Below are 13352 nucleotides of genomic sequence, written 5' to 3' on the forward strand. Positions count from 1 at the left end.
AATGTTTGAATCGGAGTCTGTAGACATTCGCTGTAACCTGTTGTGAAGATCTTGATTTTACATCTAGTATCGGTTATAGAAGGAGATGTCTAAAAGTCAATGTTACGATTCTGTCCCACGATTCTCGCTCACGCGAAATAAAAATAGATCAACAATAAGAGATCGACATAATTTTCAGTTACACTATTTCTGCATTTCATGCTGACTAGCAATTGAAATAAACTCTCGTTTTTGTGTTACTTATCTTTGCCCCATTTTGCCAGGGATAATTCGGACGAAAATTGTATTACATTTCGATATAATTTTTCCGCACTTTTAACTGGCTAGAAATTCTTGATCAAATTAAGTTTTGAGAATTCAAGTTTGAACGGCGAAAGAGCACGAGGGTTTTGTTTTTTTTTAACTGTTTGACATTAAGGTTGTCAGACCTCGAGTTTCTATTGAAAAATGATGAATATTAGAAACTCAATGTCGTTATTAAGATTATTACTCCGATGTCCATGAATTGACACGCAGAATTCTTCGTAATTAAAATTGCCCACTTGAGTGAGAGAATAATTCATGGAGTGAACGCAACGATAAGAAAAACAAAATACGACAAGCGTGAAAACGGTATGATAAACAGGTGACATAAGTAGTCAATAGCCACCTCAGCAGATTTACGTTGAAGTCTTACAAGGAAGACGAGACCCGTTTCAAAACGTAAAATAATTCATCGGACGAGATATCGCGCTCGTTCAAAAAATTCTATCGTTTAACCGAAGAAAAATTGCATTTCGTATGCAGACATCGAGGGAGAACTACCTACATCGTTGCAGAGAATGGAAAGGAATTTGAAAAAAAAAGGTAACGGATCATCGGCAAAGTGTATCGATATTACGTGAGGGAAAATGTACGCATTATGCATCGCGGTTATGCGATAATGTATGTCGTAAGAATATGGCGACTGGATCAGAGGCTGCTGACGATGATAAAGAAGCACTGGCACGGGTTCCGCTTGAAGCAGCTTACGAGTAAATTACGCTTGGTTTATACAACATTGAAATGTTTTTATACACTATGCAGAGACTTACGTAAGAGTTTAGCGAATCCCAACGCTGCCGGCAAACTCGGAAGACCTAAAAGATAGCGAGGAAGGAACGGCGAGCGAATTGCAGGTGGGACCTACCTTATATGTACATGCCCTACCGACGTAAGGAACGTAAGCCTTTTTTTCCTCATTGGTCGAGGACTTCAACAAAACTGAGAATAACTCACCTTCAGAAATACGCCCAGCACGGCCAAACCATCCGGCGCCTTTGCAGCTTCGGCGAAGGTGTTGTACTTCGTGGTGTTCCAGTGCACGAGGTGGAGCTGAAAGGTCGAAGAGAGGAAGTACGTTAGACAAATTAATGCCACGATACTGCAGCGACAATTTTTACATCCGTACGATCAAGTATAAAAGTCGTGTGCTCTCAGGCATGCTGCGAATTAACTCACGATCGGTTAGTAATTACTGGTTCTATGTATAATCTAACGATATACGGTCTAGTGTTTGCGCACCATGACGCGATAATTGAATAGAACGTAACAGAAAGATAAACGATTAAGATCGACGGAGTCAATAATTCTCTCCGTTGCGTACAGGCGATTGAGGGTGGATATCTTCGAATATCAAAGTTCATGTACGTCAACCGCGAAAAAGGGCTTCACAGCCGCATTCTATGCGCAATTCTTGACGAAAAGATTCAAACACATTTTCATTTGACGCAGAAATAAAGAAATGGGATGAATTCCATGAATTTGCTATTACGACTTCGCAGATTCCGTGCCGTTTCGTTATTTCTACGTCACGTATACGACACGTCGAAATCGACCAGTGAACTCGCTTAAATACTTTTTACTGCAACTCAAAGCAACGAGCGATATGCGGTAGCGAATTGAAAACGATTAAATCCCTAATTGAGCATTGAAGTCGGTATTCAAGATTCAAAAATATCGTAAACTGACAGTCTGTAGCAATCGTTGAGATACAAAGTGTCGATGGTATTACAAAACTGGGTATCACTAGTCCTCGTTCATTTTAAATTAAACGCGCATGATTCTCGCAAACATGCGCAATAACAAAAGAAGAGAAAGAAAAGTTAAAAAAAAAAAAAAAAAAGAAAAAAAAACAGTTCCCTACTCGGCAATCATCAATTGACGCAGTAATAGCCCTGCATAGATCTTAATTGTTTAAACTGTTTTTAATTGTTGCACGGCTTAATCTTAGGTTTCTCGGACTCCGAGCTTCAGCGTTCGAATTATGTATTTGAAATGAAGTCGAAGTAAAGTAAATTGACGAAGTGAATACCTATAAAGTTTTTTCCCTCATTTACGATACGCGTTACAAGTATGATATCTTAAAATTTGGCACATAGTCTCGGCTCTAATCGCTATTGAAAATGTTACCATTTTCTCATGCGTGTCAGAGCGATGCCTAACTTCGAGGCGCTAACGACGAAGTTAGGAAACCAAGCGGCAATAGTGACGAGTTAAATATAATTCAAGCCCTATCCAAATTTTCGTACAAGAACTTGAAGATTACTTACCAGTGTCTGAGTTTTCTAAGCTACAGCACAACGTGCATGGGTGACATTATTTTACACAAGCTATAAAATATAATTCCATCGCGTCCTATCTGCTGGACCTTCCGGTGTGAGAATAATAATAAATGTAACTGGAAATTCATTATACAATGCACTTATTCGTGTAACGTAAGTGAACTTTATATTTCTGTCAGTATTACATTTCGATGCTTTATTATTTTCTACACTGGTAAATATTGCTCGCATCAGGTTCATTATGTAACTGTGAACCTTTTCGCAAACACATAAAAAAGTTTTAATCTCCACATTTTCCGGATATATCTTTTGCGGTAACATTAATCCTTGGCCGTTACTTAATGGGTAGAAAAATTGCAGTTCTCTGAAGTCGGTATCTGTTTCTTTTTTTTTTTTTGTACATATGTTTTCGACCGATTCATTCTCGGATGATGTAAGAAAACAGGGCAAATTCTTTCTTGCGCTTGTGCCAAATTTGCTTAATTTTTATTTTGTTCTTTACAATTTTTGGCATTCTATCAACAACGCACGTGGCTTTATAAAAATAGTGATATGTCGGTTTAAAGGGGGAGAAAACCAACGAAAATATTATTACAAATAGACAAAAATTCTTTGTGGCTTAAAAGAAATTAATTGAAGTTCTCAGGCTCGTTTAACCTTTTTAAGACTCGTTTTTGGTCGTCTACAAGGCAATTTACGATCATACGAGCACTTGTCACGTTAACGCGAAAGGGGCGGGGGGAGGGGGGGGGGGGGCACTTCTATCATCATCATCATCACTATAAACAACGTGCCGCATGATTCACGCCTGTCACACGACAAAGTCACTATATACATGTATGCATATAAGTATAACATAATAAACTCCAGACTGCGAACAAACCGTTTTCGTTGCAGCCAGTTGCAGCCTCCAGGCATGGTTAAACTAGAACGAGCCCCGCGTGATTGTCTTACAGTGCGTGCAACACTCGGCGAGAATGCCTTATAGAAATTTCGGTCTAATCCGTTCACTTTAAAACAAAGATATTGACTGAAAATGTCTTTATTTGAGTGAAGAAACACTTTTTGGACGATTTTGACATGTTCTGGACATGTTTCAGAAATTGAGTGATCTTTTTCTTAAAAATTCACGATTATCTCGCAATGTGAGAATAATTCTAAAAAATAAATAGCGGCAATCGATTTGTCGAAAAATTTAATCTCTATTTCTTTTAAATCTTAAAAAACGAAAATCAAAAATTGTACACTATAGTTTACGAAGAAACGAATGTGTTAATTCAATTATCGAAGTTATCGACAGCACCATGAGTCAAGTATCGTTACGTTCATGAACTTTCTTATTCCTCCACGTCGCAGAGAAAGCTCGACTTTTTATTTTCCTCTGGTGAAAATTCGACGATCGTACAATTTCCAAATGTCTTAGCTTATTCCTTGTGATAAGAAGAAGAAAAAGAAGAAAAGGAATCAATTACCTCGCCAGCAAAAGCTTGCCCGTCGACGGTGTGCTCGGATCCTCTGGAATCGGAGCATCCCCAGTGGCAATGGTACTGCTCGAGCTTGTAGACGTCGTCCATAAGCGGTCCTCCGGTCAAGACTGTAATCGAGAACGAAGAAATTTGTTTTGGTAAAAAAAAAAAAACAACGAGCCTGCAATTAAAAGCATGAAGATTCAAATGACACTTTACTGATAAATCGGCCTTTCGGTGCTGCTGGATGCACTTGACGTTAACACTGGGATACATGATTTGGCACAAGATCACATATCGTATAAGTATCGAACTTGACACCGTAGGGACGAAAACTTTTGTACTTTTACAATGAACTCGAAAGTGCTTGGATTCGACACCGAGCAATACACCAAAATTACCCCACAGGATATACTCTATTGAATGTCATACGAGCCGGGAAACGTTACATCGCACGCGTTACGTCATTATACCATCGCGTACGCGAGTCTCTGCCCTATACAATATACGTACATTCGAGATGAGGTACAGCGAGGGCAAAAACGCTGGAAATAAGGATGCTAAATTCAAAAGTGAAATCGGACTGAATGCTTGGCTTGTTAGGAGCATGGCACAGTTCGAGTCCTCGAAAGATTTGGACTTGTTGGTATTGTACGAATTTTCGAGGTCGAAAGAGGCGGCTTCGCGCGATTCGTTTCTCAACAGTATTTACGCAGCGTTACTCCATACTGAGTAAACAGTATCAAAACCTCAGTGAATGCAGATTAAAAAATAATTACAAGTGTGGCGCAGGTACAGCGATATCGTTTACGATTGTACAGTCAACAGGCATCGTGCCTGCCGCCACCGTAGAGCTAATTATTAGTAACATTATGCGGTCACTTTTCATTACACGTAGTTTATCGGCACTCGGCGAAACAATGATTCGAAAATTCATTGAGATTCATAACACGTTTCAATGTCATACCGGTAGACTGCATGTGGGCAGTAAATGTATACAATATATAACACAGCACGCGTGTGCGCATTTAGCGTAGACTGTGAGTCAGGACTGGCGCAAGGTCTTCCACGGTTCAAATCCGAGGCAGAACTCTAATACGATTCAAAATGGTCAAGGTACGCCGGAGATTCGCCGCAAAGAATACATTACCAAGTATTTTCGACTCACTTGTATCATCTGATATTCACTGCGGCGAAAAAATTTAACGTTCCACAATTTTCACTGTCACGATGAAAAAGCTTCGAAATTCTGCAAAGTCGAGTTATCAAAGTCAAAATATCGTACAAGTCATCATCGGTCGTTACGTCGGTTCAAAATTATCGTGAAAAAGTCAGTTATGATTCCGAATCGGAGCACGGGGACTCTGGACGAGATAATATTCGCGACTGAATAATCTTTTTGCTTGCTTCTTACGCCTCTCCGAGATCGTGAAAATGACGATAATTCTGTAAAGCGTCAGGTTGAATGGACGAGAACTCGTACGCGACTTGTTCTCTGGAACCACACCGAGCCTCCTCGATATTTGGAATCGTTTGTGACTTGCCCCAGGGACTGACCGGTCCTTTAAGAGAGGCTAAAGATATGACCGAGAGGACCGAAAAGTGCACACTGGGAAAAACTTTCACCGACTTCGTTATGCTCGGAGTTCCCGCATTTAGATTCAAAGTTCAGGTATGAAACAACGGGATCTCGATCTGGACGGAAATTATTTGGAAATAGGTAATATGGAAAGACGCTTAAAAAACAAGACGAGAACTATGTTTGATAGCAACGAAAGGTTTTTAAATTATTCAGAATCTTGTTGTCAGAGAGATTGTTTAAATACGACGATAAGTACACGGCAAACAAAGGCTCAAGAATCTCTACCAACCAGCGAATAAACAACCATGTTAAAATCACTATGCACAGCCGCACGTTTCTGTAATTCATTTTCATTCGGTGGTTTAACCACCCTTTCCATCACCCATTTTTCAACTCAATATTTCGGCCTGAATTTTGTTAAACACGGGGGTTTTTGGTGTCGCTGACGACGAATCTGAAGTCTGAATTTGATGATATCCAAATCCAAGGTGGCGTATTCAATACGACGGATGTGATATCGGAACTAATTCTCAAGAAAATACTCGTGGTGTTTCGGGGTTATACGAACCAACAAAGATAATTTAAAGTTGTAAATAAACTCCGACAAGCCTTACAGAACACGGAAATTTTTGAAGTGTAACGCTGCTCATCGCTGTGACTGAAAAAGTAAATCGCGTCGACATTCGATGCCAATGAAAACGAAGAAACATCCGTAAAGCGATGTCAAAGAACTGCACACTCGTGTTACAAATGAAGAAATTTTCAGCAACAATTCCCACGTTTTTTCTTCACCGCTAATCGCGTTGCGTGCAGCGCGTAGCGCAAAGAGGGAGGAGGGGGGCAAACGGTGCCGACCTTTCAATCGGTCGGCCAAGTTGGGTCAAGTTAGCAGCCTTTCGCAAAGGCGAGAAGACTTACGCGTGCCATCGCCGTCGGTGTCGATGCGCCAGCAGTATCCCGGGTTGACCAGCTTCTTGGATGCCGTCGCCGGGTAGCGCCAACTCAACGGTTTGCTACTTAGAGCCTCGTGGTCGGATTTTGCACGGAAGGTCTCGATGTTCACCGGGCTCTGCCTGGAACCCGCCGCCATTGGGTATCTCTCCACCCACGTACTGGGCCCTGAAAGGATTAAAAAACGTTGGATTCAGATCTCGAGTATCGACGGCGTGTTTTTGCGAACGAGGAAAAATAAGTGACGTAGGCGCGATTTGACTCCTTAAGCCTTTCGCCACATTGTAGGTATATTTACATCCGCTGTATAATATCCTCGTTTTATCTCACTGTCAACCTGAAAGTTGTCACATGATGTGCCCGCTGCTTCCTCTATTATCTTATCATTATTTACTGCTCTCCGATTCTAATTACACGCTTCTGTAAATCCCTCAGACATACGCCAGGTTCGCGAACCACGCCCGAAAATTCAAATTTACGGTGTAACTTTGCGACAACGTTACAATACATACACACATGCCGATTGTTACCGCGTATACGTGTTTCGGTTCAGAATTTCTATGCCAGATCCTTGCAGACGGCTGGATTAAAACACCTCTACACTACATTTGTCTTTGGTTATTTCATTCACGCGATTCTAACCGTTATCAACTTGACAGTTTTTATTGCCGCGAGATTCAACGAACATAAACCTCTCGCAAACATGACGTTTTTCACGTGACTACTTATAGACGACGTACACCTGCAAGATTTACTTCCTTACACATACGTATTCGATGCATCGGTACACGTTGATTTTCGTTTCCATTTTCACAAGCGTTGGCACCTTGAATTCCTTTTTTCGTTACAGGGACATGATGAAATTGTACAGATTATCGCTGATTTGATTGTACCTCAGACATCTCTAACGGTTTGTGCGAAGGACCTTCCAGTTCGAGGTTGCAAAAACCTCGACTTGTACCCACCTTCGGTTTATTTTCGTGTTAAAATTTCGGCTAAACAATGGCCGAGCAGTTCTCGCTTGAATATCCATACAGTGATCCGGGAACCCTGGGTGTGTTTCTAAGCGAACGAAACGTCCTTAGATCCGACGTGGATTAGCTTTATGTGTATAAATTGACTAAATAGACTCGGCAAGATGGAAAGCGGAAATAATTCGCATCGGTAAAAATCGGTCAGGGTTATACGTCGAGTATAATCAAATGTCTGCTGTGTAATAAATCACTTGAACAAAAGAATTCAATGAATGGGACTTCCTCCGATTTAGCAACTATTTATTTTCAAACGAGCAACGACGAAAATATGCATAAATAAATGCACCCTCTGTACGTTCACTAATTTTTTCAATGCATCGAAAGTCATACCAGCTGTATGAAATTGATCAATTTAACAATTTACAACACATTAGTGCATCAACTTTTATTATCCGCAGGTATTTTATGATCAATGAAAATATTACACCATCGCACGTGTTCTTTGAATTCTCCAAATATCTCCAGTGATACGAGAGCATTTGTGCTGTTCACATAATTAGGTAATTCGCAACTAGAGAACAGCTAATATTTAGTTAACTTTTTGTGTCTCTCTGTCGAACTCAACCTTCACAGGAGAAAGTTTACTTTACGGTCGACCGAGAGTATCCGTGTAAACTGTACATTGTGTATAATACACCTGTGAAAAAAAAAACGTGTTTTACATCTGTGTAAAAATAAGGTAATCGAATATCTGACGGTGCGGCATGTTTCAGTTTCAGTCAGTGCTTAGCGTGGTTCTATTTTTTATTTTTTATTTTTTTTTTTTGCATACCGACGCTGATGGCTAAAACCGGATCTCAGGGCTGACAAACGCAGTCCTTGTGCTTAGTCAAGGAAGACACCCGCATTGTGACTGATAGTGCGAAAAATTAACGATAATATTTTAATTTCGTATTCAAAAGTGTCTACAACGGTCAAGTCGTATTTAAAAATTGAACGTGTTCGATTTGCATTTTCTATGCTCGTCCGCAAGGAGAGTAAATCTGCACAACCGTGCAATGGCATTGAAAAAGGAGCGTGATAAAATGGTGCTCGCAGACCTTCGGTAGGTTATAAACGAGAATAAACAGGCTAGATTGAACCCTCTCTGAAACTCAACTTCCGGTGTCTGATTAAAGGATTTGCTACCGCGAATTAATCTGCAAAGCTTGTCGATATGTGACCTCGTATTATACATGGACGCGGGGAATGAAGCATGTATATATTTTTTATTTGTACGTTACGGTATATAGATACGGTCCGCGTCGATCGATTATATTATGAATGTAGATTGAAGAAGATACGGTATCCCTTCGATCTAAAAGCGATTATCAGATCACGACGCAAATACTTTAATCGTCATTGGGTATATTCCAATAATACTATGAGACGTGTAATTTGCTTATCCATATTTCTAGTGGCAATTACCAGATACATCATAATATCTTTATATACATATATATATGTATATATGTGTGTGTGTGCGTATGTATGGATATTATATGCTGAAAAATTAATTTATATCGGCTCGATCCGACTGACTCGTGTTTTATGGCATGGCGTTGATCCTCGAACGATGTCGATTGTGCCTTCGTCATCTTTATCATCCGAGACAGGGACGACGACGATTGTAGATTAGCTGATGAAAACCGACGTTCCCCGTGATATACGAGAGCTGGAAGAGTTGTCGTTTACTCGCGATTAACGTTAGATCGCATACCAATTCAAGCGTACCTGTACATGTGCGTTACAGTGTTTCGGAAAAAATAATTTGTCATTCTCCACCGTGGCATCCCCTAAAAAGTTTGTTCAGGTTAAGAGAAAGATTTTGTGAAAGGATGAGAGTTTTGCGTTATGTGAATGAGATTGCGCTCATTTGACCTTTCACTTTTATTGTGATATTTTTTTTTTTTTTGAATCTGGATAGAAACAAGTATGTATCTTTCGGGAAGAACCAAGTTTGACCGTCATCTTATGTGGATGGTACGTGTTTTTAGAAAATTACATTACACACGTACAGCTATGTCACTTATACCTAAAATTTATTCGATTTCAAAACTCAAATCTGTCGGAAGGAAGTAGAAATTTTCTTAAAAATCTCTCACAATCGTTATATCTCTACTTTATTTAAAATAATAATTCAATTATTTTCTTGATAAGAGTTATATAATTTACAAACATAATTTTCTCAATCCCATTCGTAGGTATAACATGAACTTGTACACGGATTTCTTATATAACTTTCACGCTATAAAAAGCTAGATGTGAAATTTCTGGCACAAGCTTACTATACCTATAATATTATTAGTCTTGTCTGAAGGACGCTGTTGAAATTTCTGCATACGGAGAAAGGATTCCTTGAATTAACCACATGCATTTAGTGAAAGATCGAGAAAAAAAAGAAGATAAGCAAATTATTCGCCTCAGTTATAATTTTTCGATTTAATTAAATTATAAAACGCGGTCCATTACTTGGAAGCGCTAATTATTCAACTGACGTGTTCCTTTTTGTTTATAAATAGTTTTTGTTTTAATTTTTTCATCGAATACAGAAATATCACTCATATTACAGTAAATTACAATGACAATAGGACGCAGTCAAGTGAGATACCAATTTAAAAAACCTAATTTCTGTAATGGAACAAACAAGTGTGTTTTCAGTATGAATTGAGCATCTGATTGTTGTCTGTAAATCGAATGTGAATAAGTATTTGTATGAATACGTCCTTAAACTATTATAAGTATAATATTTACGCATATGTATATACGATCAATTCTTTCATTGAGACGCGTCAATTCAAGTTACACATATAATGCATGTCTCAATTGTCGTTAAAACACGATATGTATAGTATAACATCGCTGCAGGTACTTGCGGTGCTTAAATAAAAGATAGAACAGAATCTTGAGTATTATATTAATTGAAGAGACAAGAACTTTGCCTGTTACTATTGAAGCGAGAAGAAAGACGTCACCAGACCCACACCCTGCAAAAGAAGCACCTTGATCTGTTTCCGCTTGAAAGTTCGTCTGGAATGACAATGGAATGACTTCTGTTTCATAGAAACGTACCTTGGAATTGTTTCAAACACTTTAATTAACATATTTCTTTAGCGTGGGTGTATTCACAGCGCAGCGGCTGTTGCAATTAGATATTATTTTCCTTTTAAACTAGGAGAATTTGGGGACAAACCGATGGCAGCCGAGGGATTCTTTTCAAAGTTTCGTCAACTTTTGGTGGCCTTCAACTGGCACGCGTGTCGTGAAATCGAAGATAAATGCCGAGATTTACGATCGTCGAATTGAGCGGAATCCTGCCATGCAGCACGGCGGTTATTGTTGAATCTATTCAAAGATAAAAACAGCACGACGACAAGTGATAGATACGAATTATTGCATCACGAGGTAGGTACGTATTGTTATTTATTATATTTTATACAACGCGTCTCTCAAGTTGATGGCTAATAGTTTTTGCAATATTTACGATTCGTTTTACGAAGACGCACGCGGAATCGTAAACATTTTTTTTATCTCCCGTTTTCACAAAGTGGCGTGAAGAAAATCGTCACGTGACAGAGGAAACGTCAAGCTTTGCACAAAATGATTATTACGTGCATAAAATATTGCAATAAAATTGTATCTCGTGACGATGTACGGTATATTACACATACATTGCAATACGTGTTAGTAATTGTATGTGGATAAAATGGCGATCAATTTCAATAAACGTGCTAACGCGTCAAGCTATCAAAATCATAAAGCTCCGAAGATCGGAATCCGGTGGCTATCGATCGTCAAGATGTGCGTGTATAATGCCGGATATATGTACATCTTATCGCGAATTCTTATCGGTTAATAAGTTTGGCCCGTCAATTTACAATTAGTTAATCCACGGCATGCTTGAACCGTTCGTCGTGCAAGTGTATCGATCATCCGTTCGGAAGTTTATTTGCAAACGATAAATGTGTATCGTCCCAAGTCGATTAGGCGCCTATCGTGCGTAATAAATACAGCCTTCGAAATATGAGGACGATTAGACTTTCCGGTAATATCGACAAATCCACACGTCAATATTAAGCAGTCTCTGTGGCGTAATTTGAAATAAATCACGTTGATTGAAAAACTTGACTGTGAAAATGCGTGACACAAGAGTATCTGAATAAGCTCTGAACGAGACAAATTTATTACTCGCTCTAACAGCGCGATCGATCAGTGATCAATAAAAGCTTTGTGCGAAATACTTCGTCAAAGTTCGATAAATCAATCTTCTGGCAAGGCGAAAATTAATTCCCATGAGTGTAAAGTAGGCATATAATATCGCAACAGTGACAACCCAATTATTGCGAGATATTGGACAAGGTAAACGGTTATTGGTGGGCTTGGTCGCTTGGAATTATCGCGTGACGCAAAGAAACTCGAGGGACACTTTCGGTTACACCTGTGTGTAATTGGAACGGGCTTGGCAGCAACGGAAAGTCAGCGAATTTATCGTGCCGACGAATTATGGGTAGACATTAAACGACTTACAGTTTCATACAAGGTACAAATGAGGGTTCGATGGGTTTAAAAACTTTAGGTAATCGAAAATTTGAACTACAGCGAAACTGCAGAGGGGGATGAATATCCGAGACTACGCTTCAAAATTCGAGATCCAATTGTTTTATAACACTAGCTGCAGCATATTATTCGCGTCGGGTGTTGCGGGGCTTCGCAGTCTTTCCCCCTTTCTCCCAAAAAATGTCCCCTCTATCTAATCCCTAAGCTTTTAATCTGTTTAGCAAAAGGTGAGACAATGCTCAAGGTTCGGACGGATATATTTCGATTTATTTATTCACGTCAAATAATGCAAGACTTATGTTCTTTGTTCTACGGCACAAGTTCGGTTTTTTTTTTATTTTAAAATAAAAAGTACAATATATTTTTCTTTTTTTTTTTATCAAACTTTGGAGTTACAAATACGTGATTTTACGTTCGTTTTAAAAAGTGTAATTCAGCATATTTTTCTCGTTTACTTCTCTCTTCATTGTAGGTATGCTTAATTAATATCTTCGCAAGTTAACGTCCCATATCGCAACGATTTTCTTTCAACAATATTATTACAATTCTACAAATATTTAATTTCTTTCAACTTGCGTATACAAATGACTGTACAAACAGATGTGCAAGCGACGAAGTATTCCTTGGATATAACGAACGGTAAAAGAAAATCTACATTGTAATTGATTTTTCAAACGTTTTGCGTAGTGTTGATGTAACACAGGTATCCTCGAATTGTTTATATATCTATCCCAAACCCCGACGTCTACATAAAAAATATTACCAATTAAAAATTGAAAAAAAAACTTAAAAAACAAAAAAAAAAAAACCAAACAAATGAAGAAAAAAATATTTTCGCTCCCGTCATTCATCCGATAATTGCACCTAACATAGGATACCAAGTTAGAACATCGCATTTGCAAAGTGGTCGCGTGATCCGTACATGTATAAAAGCACATACGATTCAAGATAAACCTTTCATATACACATATGTATGCATTATACACATTCCGGTCTGTAGTACATAATTATAGGTAAGAATAGAGCCGTGAATACATTGCAGCGTTGAATTGTTTCCTCCAAGTGGGAAAATTGGTAAGTTTTTGACAACCGTGAACGGGCGAATAACCAATAGCCGTCAGTTTGAACCGTGAATTGAGAAATAAAATACTTGAAAACTGGTCATCTCGAGTACTTTTTTTTAACACATTATTCCGGTTCG

General features: G+C 38.8%; 1 protein-coding gene across 2 annotated transcripts in view; it reads right to left on the minus strand.

Moving 5' to 3' along the window:
- Positions 1–13352, minus strand: part of LOC107220134 (carbonic anhydrase 2) — a 31436-nt gene that overhangs the window by 7482 nt on the left and 10602 nt on the right. For both annotated transcript variants that reach the window (XM_015658594.2, XM_046729925.1), the window contains exons 2-4: positions 6549–6749; positions 4055–4176; positions 1258–1353 (exon numbers count right to left, since the gene is read on the minus strand). In XM_015658594.2, coding sequence (XP_015514080.1) covers positions 1258–1353; positions 4055–4176; positions 6549–6749 — 419 coding nt within the window. The remainder of the gene's footprint in view (positions 1–1257; positions 1354–4054; positions 4177–6548; positions 6750–13352) is intronic.

The sequence above is a fragment of the Neodiprion lecontei genome, chromosome 1, assembly GCF_021901455.1.
Source record: "Neodiprion lecontei isolate iyNeoLeco1 chromosome 1, iyNeoLeco1.1, whole genome shotgun sequence".
NCBI lineage: Eukaryota > Metazoa > Arthropoda > Insecta > Hymenoptera > Diprionidae > Neodiprion > Neodiprion lecontei.